Below are 20038 nucleotides of genomic sequence, written 5' to 3' on the forward strand. Positions count from 1 at the left end.
CTGATGCATGAGGACATCGCAAAATAATTCATAAAAGAATGATGGCAGCATAAGGCAAAATAGATTTCCTGTAAGAAACATCAGAAACATGAAAAAGGCACATGGTCAAGCATGTCTACTTAGCTGCTCTCCAATTCTCAAATCCTCACTCTCAAATCCAAATCTGATTATTTAAGATCTGCCCAATACAAAGCACGCACAGACAGACAGACAGACAGACAGATATAACATTCCAACGACCCAAGTAAGGCTCCCTTCACCTCTGATAGTTTCACCTCTGAAACCACAATGACATCACATCTTGTAATAATACTTTGTTGTCTGTGCCAGTGAAAAGAAGCAGTGCTTCAGGGTTTATCCTTTATAGTTATCCATTTCAAAGACCTTTTAACTGAGTCAAAGTGGTCAGGCAAAGGGTCATAAATCTCATTGGGCATGCCCAGTTGTTATAGGTCCCACATCTGTTAGGCCGTGTAAATCAACCCAAACTGGTTAGCAGGTTGGCCGCTTGAGGTCTACGAACTGAACAGCTGAACAACCGAACAAGTGGCCAAGATATATTAAAGGAATATCAGATGACCCTCATGATTACTGCAATATAAATAGCTGCTGAAATATGTGGCTAGTTGATCTGATCGATAAACTACAACAGAACATAATGAACTCTTCCAGGCTAACGGGAATTGGAATCAAACTGAATCAAATTCAATGAGGTTGGATTACACAAGGTCCCTGAAGCGTACGGTCATACACCATATGATCCAACTGGACCTGTCAAGGGTGGGGGCAAATGTACACTAGTGTTTAATTATTTGAGGTCAGATTGATTTTTTTAAAATTAATATTTATTAAATCTTTTATTTTTGACCAAAATGACAGTAAAGGCATTTATAATTTTCAAATAAATGCTGTTGTTTTCAACTTTCTATTTATCAAAGAATCCTAAAAGAAATGTATCACGATTTTCACAAAAATATTAAGCAGCATAACTGTTTTCAACTTTGATCATAATAAATGTTTCTTGAGCACCAAATCAGCATATTAGAATGATTTATGAAGGAGCATGTGACACTGAAGACTGGACTGCTGAAAATTCAGCTTTTCTATCACAGGAATAAATTACATTTTAAAATAAAATAAAATATAAAAGATTATTTTAAATTGTAATAATATTTCACAATATTAATGGTTTTATAAATGTAGCCTTGGTGAGCATAAGAGACTTCTTTCAAAAACATTTTTAGATTGACCCCAAACTAAACAACAGCAAATTCAATGATATAGCTCAAATCTACCTACTGGACTACCACACAGTCAACTCATTCATGCATTTCACTCTTTATAAGTGACATCATGTAATGACGTGACCACTCTGCCCTGAGGAAATAATTTTTCACACCAATCATTTGACCCACATTCTAATCAAATACTGATTAGAGTCATATGAACTCTCTAATTATAAGACGTCTCATTATCCTCTCAGTGCTGATAAGAGCCTCGAAATGTACTTCGTTAGAAAGCTGACACAGTCATGGTTCCTCAATCATCATGGCAGTGGTTAGTGATGGTCAGACACATTTCCACACAGGCCTGATGAAACAGTAAGAGCACCAAAATGCAACATGACATGAAACACAGGGCCTCATGCCAGCACTAGTCAGATCAAATGGATTAAGGGCAACAAATCAACAGCTCTGCAGAGATTAATGCCTGTTGTTTGAATGTATGCGTACTTCGGTGCCTGCACAGTGCGTGTCTCAGGTCTTGATCACTAAATCGTATTAAAGGGATGGTTCGGAGTAACATCAACCTAGGGTCCTTTGCACCATGACCCCGAGCCAAACACCCCAGCAGAAGCCTTTTTTCCATTGGTCGAACATTATTAACGTTAGAGCTTATTTTGAAATATCAGCCGGATGGCTTAGTGCAGGCGCTAGCGGATCCAAGGCTGTATCTCGTAAATTACCCCACTAATAATGCCCAGAATGGTACCAAACTTATACAGTAGTACAAATAGGTTCTGTACTCATAAAACTAGGCATTGGAAAGTTTGTAAGTACATCAGGAGTTTATTTAAATAACACTTGCCTGACGGCTCATGCTACTGCTAACCCGGACGTATAACTTACTGTATAAGTTTGGTACCATTCTGGGCATTATTAGTGGGGTAATTTACGAGATACATCCTTGGATCCGTTAGCGCCTGCACTAAGCCATCCGGCTGATATCTCTAAATAAAGTCAAACTTGGTTGATTTTACTTCGAACCATCCCTTTAACACTGACTAGGATTTAGTATTGTATGACTTCACCTGAAGCATGAGTACTACTGAGGGTGATACTTTCTCCATCTAAACTACACAATGAACTGGGTTAAAGGGATGTTCACTCAAAACTGGAACACAACAAATGATATTTTAAAGAAAGTTTCTTGTAACTGTTTTTGTTCATACAATCAATTTCAATAGACCTTATTCAAGCAGCGCCATCTTTGATTTTTAAGGGAATGAAAGCAAGGCTGTGAGGGATACACATCTCTTCAGTGGGTTGCACTGTTATTTAATGTGTTTTTGGATTGTTCTGCTGACGAAACACTGCAAAATTATCTTTCAAAGCAATTTCATTAGACAAAAAACTCCAGACAACATGAGCTGTGGAAAATTAAAAGTGATCTAGGAGGTTTATACAGTTTTTTATAGCCGATGCCATTGAAAACACGGTAAGTCTACCCCTTACAGCCTCGCTTTCCTACCTGTCATGGCGCTGCTCTGAATAAGGTCTATGGGGTCCAAAACAACACTGGACCCCAATTGAATTTCATTGTATGGACAAAAAAAAAAAAAAAAAAAAAAAAGAACAAAAAAAGAATGAAAGTCAGGTTATTTATGCCAATTTTAATTTTTGCATGAACTATCCATTTAACAAACACATTGCCTTTATCATTACAATCAAGCCAACAAGGAAATGGGGAAGTAGCTTTCTGATTTTTGGCGGCAAGCAGGCAGGTGGCTTGATCTTCCCATCTGAATGGGATCCGATCTCTTACCTCATAGCTTTTTCAATGCACGCCATCTCAGCACTGATGTTACATAACCAACTATACAAGTCTGATCTTGTACAGTTCCATTGTATTCCATGCCCATGACAAGCACAAACAACACAGTCTTGAATTTAAAAGTTATACCAACACTTTCTTTATTAAGATGGCACACAGTCTGCAAGTTCTATTAAATAACAATTCTGCGGATGTCCTGGATCAAAGTTTTTATACTGCCATTGTGAAGGACCAAATATTTTTCTATACTTCTTTGCTGACCATTTGCTTTGTTGACATTCTTGATCCAATCCCAAACTATCTGTGAATCTCAGCTCTAATCCTCATCCTAAACTTGCACGTTCTGAATTTCAGCGAAAACGCTGTGTTAGTAAATCTAGAGCTTGGCTGAGCTGGCTGCTGAACATTAAGTGCAACACTGTAGTTGCTCTGGCACACTCACAGCACTGCGGAATGGCCTAATCACCATGGCATTCTGCTGCTGCTGCTGCCAATCAGAGCCAAGCATGAGGGGGACAAACTTCCTTCCGAGTCCATTCATACCACAAAAGCCACCTGCTGTGCCTGTCAAAGGCTGGAGCAAGGGGTGAGGGAGGACAGAAGAAGATGGACATGAGGGGTGTATAGACCCAAAATCACCATAGTCATCACCTTTATACCTTCAGCACCCACAATCATGAATATTCATAAGCACATCTTTAGTATAGGCACAGAGATTTAATCAATTCGTACTTTTTGCCTGTTCATAATAACATTTGCACTCTACATTAGTGAACAGTAGTTCAGAAGTGCCTTCAGAAAGAAATCACTGTTATTATATGCACACAGTCATGAGGCTAAAATCCCTTAGCTGATTAGATATACATGGTCTCCTCAATAGTTTATGGTTCCTCAATGCTCTTCAGCTTTAGGGCACGCAACTCAAACAGCAAATATGTCATTTGAAACAGTAATGTTAATTTAAGATGTTTCTTTTTCAAACACATTGATGCATTATTAATAACTAGCACTTTTATTTTTTCTCATATTTTTTCATCAACAATACAGTTTCATTATAATCATTTCATTATTGTCCGTGTGAAGGCTATTCCAATGTATTTATCCATGGCACAAACAATTAGATTATTTATACGCAGTTAATGTTGTCCAGTGACTTTGGCTTTATTTAGCCATTATTTTATTTATTTGTAAGGCAATAGGGTTTTTTAACAAAGAAAGTTAGCCATAAAGTGTAACATTAATTTTAAAACTTAAACTGGTTCAAACTAGGCTAACTGTAGGCTACTGCATATGTTTGATTTAGTGCTTGGGACATCGCTTTCAATGCTGAGACTTTTGTTTTTGTGATCAGGCTCTCACAATTATATAAAAGTTTGGATTTATCAGCCAATATTATTGTCGGCTAAATTTTACATATATAGGCTATATATATATATATATGGTTCCTAACCTCTGAATTATATCAACTCAACACACAAAGGGGACATGACCTGCAAGAGCCAGTTGTAGTAACATACAGAAGACAGGATCAAAAGGAAACACATCAGAGAGCTGAAGATGTGAAGATGGCATCATTCCCTTCACTCAGAATCAAGTCAGCATCAGCCAGTGGGGCAGAGGTTGTGCTCACAGAAGGATTACTGGAGGAGGATTATTCTGGCGCTTGCGCACGCATGGACTAGGCTTTGTTATGACATTCTTTCATTAATTATTCAACATAAACAACCGAAAATTATATCAAATGCCCGGATGTTGCGAGTATAAATTGGAGTGGATGGTAACTACAGAAGAACAGACTGGAAAAGAAGTCTGTTGTTTAGATTTCACACCTGATCACGAGTTCCTCTCAAACGTCATTCAACGCTGAAATTGTATTAACTCAATCGCGGAAGGTTACATAGTTTACTGGCGGAGAATGAAAAGTTACAATGTATCAAAGCGAGTCGTTCACACCACACACATTGGTCCACAGTATGTATCGCCCCATGTTCCCTGTGGCGTCTCGGTAAACTACAGGCCTGCATTGTGGACATTTGTCCACAAAGTCCTCATAAACAGATAGAAATGCGCGTGTAGACCAGTTTTAGCCTACTGGCTTTCCCAAGAACGCACGATTAATCGCGAAAGAGACGTGTATAGCGTTTTCTATAGTTCAGGTGGGAACTTCAAGGAGCCACGTTTCACGTTTCTCGATCTGTGTCGAAGCGAACGAGGTAGTCGGACGGTTTCGAAACTTCTTGCGAGAAATACAACTAGTTTCGGGACAAGAAAGCGTCTGCTGCAGAGATTTGTGTTCAGGTTGGGAGAAAACGCGGAACTAAGCGTCCACTGTTGTTTCCAAGCACTACCACACTCGTTTCACACTAAATCAAAGGCGACAGGAGAGTAGGCCATTTGACGAGACTTTCACCAAAGGAACCGCATCTGATTTCTTACCTTTGCCGAATTGGTTCTCTTTTCTTGAGGTTACATACGCCTTCCGACCGCTTTGTCCCAAGTAAATGTTTCGGTGTTGCACTCAGAGTGGTATTGTTGCGTTCAACTTGAAAATCACAGTCAGTCCCATTCCTTTGCCATGTAACACCTCACGAGACGTGATAAATAAATGATGTGCCCAATAGAGGGAAAATCCGTGATAGATATTGTTAATCCAGTCACGTTACTTGGTTTTGTTCTTGTGTTGCAATATAAGGAAAAGAGTAACAGTGACCAGTCCTGGCAAACAAAAACCTTTAAACCGGAACCGGTAGAGATTGTGTGGCTATGCTACATGACAAAAGACAGCTCTCGGAATAGTGGATGGACTCCCGCAGATGTTCCCCCTCCCTCCGCTCTGAATTGGTTTAACTTGCAGCAATGCAATGCATCCCACAATATGGCCGCCACAGGGAATGGTGAACGGAAAGAAATCAGTTTCTCAGTTGACAAGTCGACGATAGACCATGAGCCGGTGATATTTGAAGCATTATACTACCGTAGTTCGCCTTTGTATAATTCCAACATAAGTAATAACACTAGCCGGCTCTTGGCGTATAGTGTTTTAGATCAGTCTTATGGCGCCCCCTGCATGTGGGCTTAAATCATTGCAGATTTCTAGCATTCGTATACGTTTAGTAGTGAGCCTACATCCCATAACTATTGGGCACACTCCACGAATAGTTTTTTTTTGTTTTTTTTTTTTTAAGCATTTGAAGCACAAATTCTTTTTTCTTTTGTTGTGAAGCCATGAAATTTACCTCGAAAAGCATGAAAAGTAGCTAATTTTCAACACATCAAATATGTATCCAATCGCAGCTCCCATTTATTTATTTATCCTTGATAAAGTCTTTATCCGAATAAAACTATCCCCCATCATCCAAAGAGCACTGGGAAAAGAAGATTTTATACCCCAGCAGCACTCTTTACATTTGAGTTTTTTGCTTTCCTAAACAATGTGTGCAGTGTGACAGGGTGCATTATCCTGCTGAAAGAGGCCACTTCCACCAGGGAACACCACTATGTCATGAAGGGGTGTACCTGGTCTGCAACAATGTTTAGGTAGGTGGAATGTATCAAATTCACATCCATATTAAAGGCCGGACACAGGGTTTCCCACCAGAAGCATCATACTCCCTGTACCGGCTTGTTGTCATCCCACAGTGCATACTGGTGCCATCACTTTCCCAGGTAAACGGCGCACACGTTCACAAGTAACTGGACAGAAAACGGGACTCATCGGACCAGTTTACCTTCCTCCACTGCTCTAAGGTCCAGTTCCGACGCTCGCCTGACCATTGTAGTCTCTTTAGTTTCGACAGGGGACAGGTTTCATCATAGGCACTCTGATTGGTCTGCAGCTACACAGCACCATACGCAGCAGAGTGCGGTGCACTGTGTGTTGTGACATATCCCTTCGATAACATCATTACAATTTTGTGTGACTTGTGCAACAGTAGACCTTCTGTTGGCTCGGACCAGACTGAATAGCCTTCAGTGCCCTCGTGCATCGATGAGCCTTGGGCGCCCAACACCCTGTCACTGTTTTGTGGTTTGGCCCTCTTAGGACCACTGTTGGTAAATTCGTACCACTGCTGAACGGGAGCAACCCACAAGCCTTGCTGTTTCAGAGATACTCTGACCCAGTTGCCTTGCCATAACAATTTGGCCCTTGTCGACGTTCCTGCTCATTTGTCCTGCATTCAACATGTTGATTACGAGAACGGATTGTTTGCTTACCATTTAATCTACTCAGACTTTAATATGTGGCCACAAATATTCCCCCATTGCATTATTATACATTATATTCAACATTATATATAGTAGTTTAACGTAGTACTGACACTAAAACTCTGTAATCTTGAATTTTTTCACACACTGTAATTTTCATTTTGGGTGAACATACACAATACATATTGTTGCATTTTTGAATTGCAATATATTGTTGCACCCCTAATAACGAGTCTTATGTGTGTTTGTTTGTTTATTTATTTAATTATAGATTTTAACTGTATTAACAAAATGAATAGAAATGTGTTCGTATAGCTCATGGAAATGGAGAAAATTTTAGTTTTACTATATATATTTATATTTTGTAGTCCATTGACTGAATACAAATTACATGATGAAAATTGTAGTTAGATTAGCTAATATTATCTGACTACTTTTGGATTACTTGTAAATCTTAAAATAAAATAAAAAGGTTTGTGAAGGAACTGCAGGGGGTTTGTAAATTGATAAAAAGCTAATAATTAATTAAATCTTTAAAATATTTCTTTCTTTTAACAATTGAAATAAAACATTACTAAAAATGGAATATCATATCGGCCTAAAATGTGCTGAGACACAGCTGACGAATATGTGACGAAACAGCGACTTCCTCCCTCTGTAATTAAGGACATCAATACTTGCACTCAACTTGACCGTAATATCATTTGTTACATCAGGATACCCAGAGGAAGCAACTTAATAGCTTTACTGTAAATAATGTATTCTCTTGACTCACACACATTGTCAGTAATAGCATGTGTTCCAGTATCTTTCATTTACTTAATTTACAGTAGTTAGTGTGTTTCCTCGCTTATTACTGCAAGCAGAGGAACAACTGCGCTCAAATGTAGTAATTTTGGATAGCTAATTGCAGGTGAAAGAAAAGTTAAAACGCGATTCATAATGTTGCGAATCATGGGGTTGGCCTAAAAGTTTATAGCTTCAACCAAAGTCCCTTTAACCCAAACGAAGCAATAGTTCATATAGGGCAAGGCCTACATAGGCTAGCTACAATTTCTGTATTATTTAGCAAATAGGTCTATATGTAGGCTAGCCTATAAACATTTAATCAAGGTTTCAATAACCATAATTTTCAACAACGTTTGAAACATTTTAATCACAAACCAGCTAGATTTAAAGCCTCGCGGATAGTTGTGAGGTAACAATAGCAGCAGTAGCCTACGTTCCTGAGTAAGCTACTTCGAGAAAACATAGCCTAAGTAGCTACTGTCATTATTTATCTCTTTATTTCAGCGTGTTTACATTGTACTTTATTATAGCTTAGTCTATTCACATTTAAAGTAAAGACAACCACAGGTGATCGTGCATCTCTGAAACCAACTTTTGCTTATTTTTCATATGTAGTTTCCAATCAGAAACACATGGGGGCAGTGTTGAGGTAAAAACCGACTAGATAGGGAACCAAGGCGTGGATTCATTGTTCAACTAAATCACGCTCTGTGTACGGACTTGGTGAGTATACCAAGCGGTGACTTATAGTTTCGTCATACGACGTCAGAGTTCACTAATCGTCGTAAGCATGAATATATTCATACCGAATCCATCGGTGGTGCACGACTCTGGACTTCGTCATCTGTGTGCGGACAGGCCAGTAAATACACAAGGGATCCAGTTTGCTCTTATGGCATTGTAATAAAATCACGTAGTTATTCTGCTTGACTAAATAACTTTTTTGCTTTTGTGTGCCTGAAATAACGAAAACTATATAGGCTATAAGTGGAACGTGAAGTGAAAAGCCTATTACTCAGAAATTTCAGACACAATATCCGTACACCAAAGAAAGGCCATGACGCATGTGAGATTCAAATAGATAATAATATAGATATAGATAATAATAGTCTTTAATAATTGTGTTTCTTAAAAAAAACATAGAGTGACAAATTTCATTTGGTAGAATGATAAATATAGCGCTAAAAGTGTGCGCCATTTTCATTCACGAAGACATTTCAGAACCACATTGGTGGACAGCGCTCAGCCCGTGACCCTGTGACAAATGTGGCGTTTTTGAACATGGCTCTTTTTGTTATCGTGTCCACCCCTCTATTGTCTCATCCCGACAGTGCGTAAGTAAGTGTCTGTTTGTAGTGACTGATGTGGTTTGGGACCTCGAGACAACCCACGGACCGGGGATCCTAATTGGCAGTCACATTGTCATGTCAAGTTGAAAAAAAGTTGCAAATTGTCCTTTCTCCAGAAATTACACTTAGAGGAAAGTTCCATTTGAGGTGTATGTGGTGTGACTCGTTCATCGATGAGGAAGGAACTGTACTATTATATCCCGGGAGGAAGGGTTGATGACGTCTGTGGCATACTTAATGTGACTTATTGAAAAAAAGCAAGACTCCCTATTCATGGATAAAAATCCGAGATAATCGGAGCACAGCAGAAAAAGTTTTGTAAAAGGATATGTAGACAAACGAGTGCTGCTGATTTCATCGAGGTTTTGTTTGCCAAAGTGATATTGGTTATTGTATAAAAGTGCAGGGGCTGAACCGACGAGCACATAATCAAAGGACGGTGGCGCTTCAGGGAAGAGGTGCTGTGAGGAAGATCTCTATCTCTCTCACACAACCACAGCCGCACCCGAGTCGCATCCAACAGCATTTCTATCTACCTACTCTGCAATAGGTAGGTTAAAACCCGACAAAGGCGTTTTTACTCGGTTTAAACCAAGGAATTAGGATACGAAGACGCTCAGGCAACTGGATTTTCCTTTTCTAAAGATTATCTACCGGTTTTATTATTTGCCTCATCGGGAGAAGGATTCTGTTGCGCGTACATGGCATTGTTTAAACTTTTCAAATCATCTTACGAGCGGAAAATACGAGTAAGACAAGTAAAAAGTCGCACCTGTTTTGCCTTTCTGGATTTTTATAGGCTTTCTTAAAAAAAAGTTATTTGCGTATTAGGCTTCTTCTATCGAATAGAATAAAACTCATAGGCGTCAAATTTTTGTAAATTCAACTGGACCGTATCTTGGCTATACTCTATACGTGTTTGATATTTTTAAGTTATTTATTTAACTTTCTTGTGTCTTTACAGCATGGCCAGATCTAGTAAAGCGACTTTAGCGTTGCTCATCTACGGAATCATGATGCACTACAGCGCCTTCTGCACGCCTATTGGGATGACTTTTCCTAAGATGAGGTATGTATATGCTTTTCTGCTCAACGTTTGAGATTTTCTTTCACGTTGAAAAGGACAATATTCTGCGACGAGCTTTGTTTTACAGTCTAAACACTCCAGAAATTAACGACACGGTGGCAAGGCGCAAACATGGACAAGGATTTTATATTATTATTATTATTATTATTATTTAAAAAAATTGCTACTAAATTTTATAGAGTGAAAAAATATGGGCTTTGTTGTATTATTCTGTAGACTTCAAACAGTAACAGCCCAACGAGATTTCCCCCCGAGAGTTTACGCATGCAGGGCTACAGTGCAAGCGCTTAAGATCTGCTTGCAAATGTGGGAGGGCGTTCGCATCGCTAAGAAGGAAATTCTCTATTGGGACAGGCAGATGCAGTGTAGCTTGTATGAAAATGAGAAACCAATGAATGTAACGGCTGGCCCATAAGATGACGGTACAGTGGCGTCACTGTACAAACCAAAAAAAAAAAAAAACACGAATGAGAATGTTCAGTGCGGGACCTTTTGTTGTGTGAATTTACTCATGATTATTACAATGTCAGGTGTAGGCAATTAGGTTTATCACCTAGTAGGTATAGTAGCCTAACTTCACACGTCACCATCAAATCTCATTTATGGCTAATTATACCAAACGTTATCATATTTTTATGCTTTTTTTAAAAAACTGCGAAGGGACACCAAATAGATTATTATTCTCTCATATACCCTATGAAGATAACACAATAATAAGACGGTTTGTATGACCGCGTCATTAAACTAATTATTTAAAATCAATTCGATCCATAAACCTTGAGTATGTCGCATTGTATCATCTCACAATTATTTTTTATTTTTATTTTTTTTTCGTAAAACAACTGGCTATAATTTACGGTTGAATTAATTTAGCAGTTTATTTGGGCTTTATTTAAAACAGTTTTTTTTATGGACATCATAGCCTATTACTCTAGTGTATTAAATTGTGATTTATTATATGCATCAATCTTTTTTTTTTTATTCCAGACTAGACAACGATGTATTTGACGAAGACGGAAACTCGTTAAGCGACATGGCTTTCGGCAATGATCAAATTTCTATACGAAGTCCTCCATCTCTCACGGATGACCTATACACGCTATACTATCCTCCAGAGAAAAGGTACATAATTTCACATCACTTCCCTGTATGTCATATCATATGATAATCGATGTCATTATGTTTAGTTTATGTTGTTCCGCTATGTCTGTTCCTTTTGTTTCCCAGCTTTTTTTCCTTTGCTTTTTTCTGTTATTGTTACTGTTGATATTTGCATTAAGTGACTATTTAATATAGATAGATAGATAGATAGATAGATAGATAGATAGATAGATAGATAGATAGATAGATAGAGCGACAGAGAGACGGATCGATTGACAGATTTACTAGGGAATCGAAAGTAACACCATCACGCGTTTAGCCGAGAGAAGAATACAACTAAATCAGGCTGATTACTTTGCAACAAACGTGTTCTGTGGTTTTTAATCACTGATATTATGTGTTTGGCGTTTTATCTCAGAACGGAAAGGCATGCAGATGGATTATTAGATAGAGCCTTGAGGGACATCCTGGTTCAGTTATCAGCACGAAAATATCTGCATTCTCTGATGGCAGTTCGCGTAGGGTAAGGGCATTTTTAAGCGTTTACCTGCCGTCATTTTTGTTTTCCCACTCTTCATTTCAGTGGAGATGATTTCTCGTCGTCCTGTCTTGACTTTTTGTCTTTATTTTCCCCGACTTCTTGTGTCTTTGTCTGTGGGCTCGCATGGGCGTGGAATTTCATGGGGAACTATTCGTAGATGAACCACGATAAATTAGCCTGAAAGTTATTTTTTAATTGTTTGTGCTAACACGAACATGTTGTATATTGTCAGAGAAAAAAATTTCGAGAGCCAATGCGTCAGAATACATAATTTCCAACATGCATAATTTATGAGGATTGTCTGCTCTTATTTCAATTTCCAATAAAATTCGTTGTAATGTTAACGAAAAAATGCTCACGATAATTTTTTTCTTGAACAATATAATTAATATATATATATTTATATATATATATATATATGTTTGGATCATCAAGAGCGTTTAAGCTGCCTACTGAAACCTGTTCACACATTTCCTGTGCCAGCCGGTAGCCTAATAATAGTTCATATATTTGCAGTGGAGGAAGCAGCGAGGAAGACGAATCGGAACCATTATCAAAAAGGCATTCGGATGGGATCTTCACCGACATTTACAGTCGCTACCGAAAACAGATGGCCGTCAAGAAGTATTTAGCAGCCGTCCTGGGAAGAAGGTACAGACAGAGAGTCAAAAACAAAGGACGTCGATTTGCTTATTTGTAGCGCTGACAAAACTGCCCCCAACTGCCCCTCCATGTGTACATTCAGTCCTAAGATCAAAGTCATTCTGATATAACTGATTAATCAGTGGATCGCGCCTGTGTTCTTTAAACATGTATTTATGTATGAAGTAAAGCCATTAAAATGAATATTTTACTAATAACATTGTTTTTCTTTTTGTACAAAAGCACTTGAAACGCACAGTTATACTTTGTGGACCAACAGTTCAGTTTCATGTATATAGCTATATATGTTGAAAACAAAACCCATCAGGAGGAAAAAAAAAAAAAGATGAAAAAAAATGTGCACCTTGAACGTTATGCGCCTGATATCTTTTCAAATTCATCATCATATGCAGAAAATAAATAGATTTTAAAAAGACAATCAAAGTTCTGAATGTTATACTTATTTTTGTAATCTGCTAAAAGAATAGAGTCTTATTTTATCCAAAGTCTGCCCAGGGATGTATCGGACGTACTCTGTAAAGTACAGGGCTGTTTCAACTGTTGTGACCCCCCAAAAAAGGAGGAGTGGGAGAGGGATATATAGTAGCTGGCATGATTCCCTCTTTCTTAGCCCAGTCTTCTCCAGATGGAATGTGATTGTCCTGCCTGTGTTTGTGATTGGAGCCAGTAACCAGTATGCCTGACTGGGAAAAAAAAAAAGACACTGGAGTAACTGTAGTATTGATATACATGTTTTTTTTTTTTTTGGTATTGTTTTCTTTCTATTGTTTCTTTTTTCTTCATCACCTCTATGCATGGTATACTTATAATGTAGGCTATACATGCATGTCCTTTGTTTCCTATGTTTCCATGCTCATTGTATTGGTCCCTCCATCAGAAATGACACTTAGATCCGCCTCTGTGGAAGCAGGAGTCTTTTTTTATCGAGAGAATTGAACAAGCCCTAACATTCTAATGCTTGCTCCATCAAGCTCCAAAAACGTTTTGCGGAATTGGCTCTCTCCGTTCTTTGCATGTCTTCAATGCCTTTGTGGATGGCTTTTGCGTCATTTCTGACCAAAAATTTGTTCGTATGCCTTATTGTAACGCAGAAGCTGTGAATGTTTTAGTATGTGCTCTCTGCAGTTAGGCTAAACCAATACAGAGTAGCAAGTCATTGGATGACATAATGATCTTTTGACGCCACCACAATTTTGAAACTAAATGTACCATGAAGAAATGAATGTCGTGGATGGTCCCCTCACATCCATGTCTTGATAGTGAAACTTTCTTCAGTGGCACGATTGCTCTTTAATTCTGCTGAGATAGGATGAAGTATGCTTAATGGTTTCATTAATCACCTCATTGTAGATCTAGAAAAAAATCTATTGTGTTAATGTTTATCTTTAATTGGTGCTGATGACTGAGGGAACGTGAGGCTGAGAGAATAGGGAGGCCAACGAAAGCGAAGAAGGAGGTCCTTGTGAACTTCAACACGACCATTGTCAAATTCATTATCCTTATTGCCAGATAATGCTTTTGCATGTTGAAGATAGCCTTTCTCTTGTATGTATAGATGAGGCACACTACACCCATCGCCCTTAGGGAGGGACACACTGCAAAAAATCATCTATTTGTTGTGTTTTCTTTTTTTTTTTTATCATATATTTTGGTTAAGCCTGTATTGAATTCAGTATATTTCTCCTGATATGGAAATCAGGTCTTATTCATCCACTAATTCAATATGTAAACCGTTGTCCCAGGCATGAAATCAATCTTTCTTCAATTTGGCATTGTCCCCCAGGCTTTATGTGAGTATGGATGCGGCTCTGATAGTGTTATGCGAGGAGCGTGTGTGTTTGCGTGTAGGAAGGGCGGGAGGTGGGTGGGAGAGTGAATGCGTGCGTGAACATAATGATGTTATGAAAGATGATATGGGTTTTGGCTTAGGTGCCTTGTGACAACTTACGATAAAAAATCGCCACTTATCACGGATGGCAATTTTTAGTGGCCCTAAAATGCTGCAAACTATTAGGTTCCATTTCACAAAGTCCATCTTTACTGTTCCTCCCCTTTTCTTTTCGAAACTTGGTTTCAAACCTAATTCTTTAATTAGAGCTGAAAAGCATGGCCAGCATATATTGTGATTAAATCTATTACTGAAGTGGTGTACATGGTAAAAGTATTAATTGTCTGGATTGTTTAAGCTGATGATTGTGTGTAAATGTGGCAAGCACGTGTTTCTGTTTAGCTCTACTAGTTGTAGCTCAAGGTCCATGAAGCCTATAGCTAGGTTTTGTGTTGTTTCTTGTTGCATAGCTTGAGGGTTTTTTGACAACGATTGGAAAACCTGACAGAACACAGGCCACAGCGCAGCCTGTTGTGTACATTTCTGAAAGTGCCGAAAGCCTTAATGTGAACGTTTTATCTATACCTGAAACATTATATATGTGACAAGTGAATATTAGCAAGTGACATCATCCTATATTAACACATATAGCTCCTTAGGGGGTGGTATTTTTAAATGTTAAAAAGTGTTGTAAGATTTGTATGAATAAATTTTTGTAAACAACACAATTTCTAATCCATGTCTAATCTTTGGAACGTTCCACTGTAGCCCGTGTAAACGCACAGTTTGTGTGTTTCTCCATAAGGGTACTTTTATCCACACAACACGAGGAAGGCTCACGCTGTGACACTAATGATAGACTAAAACCCACTGCTGTTCAAGATGTGTAATTGGTATAATTCAGATCTCATATACCACTGTGGGTGAGTTGAGTGGTTGTGACAGCTTTAATTTATACCCACAACAATCAGAACATTAACATCACGTCAGTGATCCTGGGTGGCTAGGTCAAGAGTGACCAAACCACCCACTTCAACACTGACAGCGAGACACATACACACACAAATGTATGCGGAGATTTGTACACACAATGTAAGCAAAAATCACAAAAATATTCCAAATAAATGAACACCTACATAACTATGAACAACACTACAGTGGTGGCGGAAGATTACACAAACTCTGTGTTGTCCATCAATAAAGGTGAATCAAGACGCCTAAGATTCAATCAATTTGCTCATGATGTGTTTCTGGATGTCCCAGTCAACTACACAGGTAAGTCAAAAGTCCCATTGCCTGGGACTATAAAATCTCAAATGAAACCAACATAATGTCAAGTTTTCAATCTCGCTTCTAAACCGGACTTCAGTTAAGCAAAACAAAAAATGAAACTAAACTTCACAAGCACTATTTAAAGAGGACGGGAACATCATTAGGTGACAAATTTGACTTCGAAACAGTAGTGCATGGCACTAACAACGCCAAAGGCCATGGGTTCGATTCCCAAGGATAGCTTGAACTGATAAAATGTACACTTGCAAGGCATTTTGCATGAAAGTGTTTGCCAAATGCGTAAATGAAAATGCAAGAAATACAAGTTTGGTGTACTGCACCTTCAACACAAGCTAATACTCTTGCTCCAGTCTGCCCTGGAAAATATTATGTTTTTAGTGTGTTGAAGTGTGGTCAGAGTGGGCAAAGTGTTACTTGTTTATTTCATAATGTCCAATGCACTGTATGGCACTGGTTATATGGCCATTGAAACTCCTCCTTAAAGGGAGCCTGGAGACAAGTGCTAATGGAATCGCTTCTAACCCAGCTAGATGATGATGGAAGCACTACTTACCCCACTAAACAACATTAAAGGAAGTCACAAGAACTATTTTAACGATGCATCATGTTTTAAAAATACAAGCCTAAAGGAGCTTCACAATAAATCTGAACACATTCCAGTGGGTGGAACAAACAACGCTCAAGAAAACACAAGTCTTCAGTCTTCCCGGGGACGTTTCTGCATTCAACAGTGAGTTTTCCATGATCCCTCTCAAGCTACCGCGTATAAAAATAGATGTCCCTGTTGCACAATAGTGTTGTCCTGGTACACATTCTCTCTGACTGAGAGACAAAGGCTGGGAAGGGAACTCGACCCACGGGACCGGGGCTGAGGGTGTGGCTCCAGATCCATTAGTGTGATCTGATCCCGTGGTCCATGCAGAAGGAGGATCCTTGCTCCTATAGTCAGCTAACTTAATCAGAGAAAGTGTTGCTGAGCAACAGGCCACAAAGGACAGTATATTTGTAGGTGAGGATTCATATACACATGGTGTTTGATGGTATAGCTTGAATTCAACTTTTTGCTATGGCTATTTGACACGTCACGTTTTCTGTGGAATAAAGCAGTTCTTAAAAGGGGTGAAAAGAGTATGAGGGTTTGTTTTTTTTCAATAAAAAGTTAAAACTTATTATTATTCAGCAAGGACACATTAAATTGATCAAAAGTGACAGTAAATTCTATTTCATTATATAGTATTTGTATTTCAAATAAATGCTGTTCTTTTGAACTTTCTATTCATCAAAGACTCCTGAATTTTTTTTATTATGGTTTCTGCAAAATATTAAGCAGCACAACTGTTTTCAACATTGATAATAACGAGAAATGTTTCTTGACAACAAATCAGCATATTTTAATGATTTCTTAAAAGGTTAGTTCACCCAAAAAACTAAAATTCTGTTTTTATTCACATACACATTTATCAACATACACATCAGATATGGTAAACGGAAGCTCAAGCATGTCCGCTTGACGTGCGAGAACCAATGAGGTTTGTTCTTGTGTTACGCAGCACGTTTGAGCTTCTACAAGAACCAATTAAGTTTGTTCTTGCTCGTCAAGCAATTACGGGTGAGCTTCTGTTTATATTTAAATGTGAATAAAAGCCTAAATTAAATCTGTTCATCATATGAAGAGATCGAGTCTCTTCAGAAAATTTGGGCTAAACCGCTCAATTCATATGGATACGTTTTACGATCTCTTTACGAACTTTTTGAAGAGTCAAAGTGGCAGTTGTGTGGTCTGTCAACGGAGGGATCGAAATCTCTCAGATTTCCTTAAAAATATATATTTATTTGTGATCTGAAGATGACGAAAGTCTTACGGGTTTGAAACGACATGAGGGTGAGTAATTAATGACAGAATTTATTAAACCCTAACCCTAATCAACTAACGCTTTAAGGATCATGTGACACTGAAAACTGGAGTAATGGCTGCTGAAAATGTAGCTTTGCCATCACAGGAATACATTTCATGTTTTAAATAATATTACAATTAAAATAGTTTTTTTTTTTTTTTTACTGTTTTTACTGTGTTTTTTAATCAAATAAGCATCCTTGGTTAGCATAAGAGACTTCGAAAACATAAAACAATCGTACAAACCCCAAACCTTTAAATATTGTGTTAATCTCACAAATCTTTCAGTTTCATAAATAGTATATTATCCCGATAATATTTTAAATACAATACAATAAAAGACAATATTTTTAACAGTATAACTATATTTAAACAGTATAAATGAGTTTTATACATATATGGCTATATAGAGCTTTCTTTATATTCTGGGAAGGTAGTCCCTTGCAAGGGGATCATCAAAAAGTCTGAAAACCCCTGCCATAGACAACAATCTAAAAACAATCAATAAAATCCATAATGCTTGAGCCAAACCCAAAGAGCTATTCAAAATCTGTTTGTCGCACAAAACCATATGTAAACATCACATTTATTGTTTCATGGTTCAGCTTTCACTTCACCAAGAATAGCTTATGTTCACCAAGCTGTTTGTATAAGGGCTTCGAAGGAAGCAACAGAACCCTCCTTCCTTCAATTAAAGCTGTGAAAACAGCAGCCAGGCAGGAATCATGCTGGGAGCCTCCATCTTAGCCATGTACTTGTTTCCCGCCGCACCCCCTTAACACCATACCCCCTTGCCACACTCCTGAGGTGCAGAGGCCGCTGGGTAGATGGGTGTGAAGAGGGGGTTTTACACTGAGTGACTACATTGAGATCAGCACCCTCCCCCAGCTCACAGTAGATTTTTCGATTGTGTACCCCCCCATGAAATGTGACTTGTATGCATACAAGTGTGTGTGTGTGTGTGTACCTGAACACGCTCCCTTAGGGAGTAATTTGCAGTCACACAACAATATGTAAATCAAAGGTAAATCTGTGGCTTTGGTGATTGGGGAGGAGGTGGGCTGTTGCTTGAGATGACTTTTTATAGGACTCTTGCTTTATTTCAAGCACAGATAAAGTGTTGTCATGAGTAGCCGCTGAGTACTGATAGAGATTTCCTGATTCAATTCTGATTCACAAGCTCTTGATTCAATTTTGATTCTGATTCACTTGGGCATTTTTTTTTAAATTTATTATTATTATTTTTTATGTTATAATGTCCATTTTACTTTTATGAACAACTTTCTTTCTCAGCTCATGCTGTAAAATATCAGGGAACCTCCTGACTTGGAACATAATATTATTATGTGTGAATTCAAACTATAAACTTCTATAAATAAAAAGTATACTTTAAATTGCATTTATTGTTAACTTATAATACAAATGATCATTATAACAAAATTAAGTTATTATAAAATAATAAAGTCCAATTAAAGAGTATAGAAAAGCCATGAATACGTGTATAAATCTAAATATTTCATGCACATTGTATATTTATTAGTTTAGATGCCTTTTTTCAATGCATTTTATTAAATTTATTGTTGAGAGTAATGATAACTTGATGTTAATTCAGTAACCTATCTGATGGATTCAGTTATTTTATTCCGTGCAAATTAATCAAACTGATTCAAACTGTAACTCCTGAGTTTGTGAGTCAATGATTCATAAAAAAGAACCAATTTTTTTTAAGAGTAATTGTTCCTGTCCTGAATTAAATGACTGTATGATTCATAAGAGTAATTTTTGAGTAATTCTCATGAATCGAACTACACTGGTTGCACTATTTGCTTTTGATTTAATAATAAGATTAATTTGTCTGTGAATCCGACTCCAACCGGTATTACTCTAAGTTATTGCGAACATCCTGCGAGGTCAACTCAATAGAAAGATGGGCATTCTTGCCATTAATTCATGGTACGCAAACATTTATCTCATCTCCTTCATTAGAGACAGTCAACTTTGACAAAATATGACTTCTTTTGGTGCGATAATGTTGGTTTGGCAGTAGGAAGGAGCCGTAGTTAAAAAGAATTACAGGAAAGCACGGGGTAAAAGCTTGCACTTGTGATTTTGGGAATGAATATCAGATTCACAATTCATTGCAAAATCGATATTTTACCCAGCTTCACCCCACTTTTTGAGGGTCAGACAGTGGACACTACGACAGAGACACCCTTGCAAGTCGCTCAGTGAA

At 38.0% G+C, this 20038-nt stretch overlaps 2 protein-coding genes across 3 annotated transcripts in view; one reads left to right on the forward strand and one right to left on the reverse strand.

Annotated features, from left to right (window-relative positions):
* yes1 (YES proto-oncogene 1, Src family tyrosine kinase) overlaps window positions 1–6262 on the reverse strand; it is a 31775-nt gene extending 25513 nt beyond the window's left edge. Inside the window, exon 1 of the mRNA XM_084412308.1 lies at window positions 5491–6262. The gene's annotated coding sequence lies outside the window, so the exon portion shown is untranslated. The remainder of the gene's footprint in view (window positions 1–5490) is intronic.
* Window positions 6263–9671: 3409 nt separating this feature from the next.
* Window positions 9672–13180, forward strand: adcyap1b (adenylate cyclase activating polypeptide 1b). Of its 2 annotated transcripts, XM_084410877.1 has the most exons (5): window positions 9672–9948; window positions 10363–10467; window positions 11473–11607; window positions 12005–12109; window positions 12644–13102. In XM_084410877.1, the coding sequence occupies exons 2-5, from the start codon at window positions 10364–10366 to the stop codon at window positions 12825–12827; spliced, it is 528 nt and encodes a 175-aa protein (XP_084267003.1). In that variant the 5' UTR covers window positions 9672–9948; window position 10363; the 3' UTR covers window positions 12828–13102. The 2 variants fall into 2 exon arrangements, with proteins under 2 accessions (XP_084267003.1, XP_084267004.1); XM_084410878.1 differs by lacking the exon at window positions 12005–12109 and having other exon boundaries at window positions 12644–13180.
* Window positions 13181–20038: the final 6858 nt, after the last annotated feature.

Source organism: Rutilus rutilus, assembly GCF_951802725.1.
Source record: "Rutilus rutilus genome assembly, chromosome: 6".
In the NCBI taxonomy this organism is placed as follows: Eukaryota; Metazoa; Chordata; class Actinopteri; order Cypriniformes; family Leuciscidae; genus Rutilus; species Rutilus rutilus.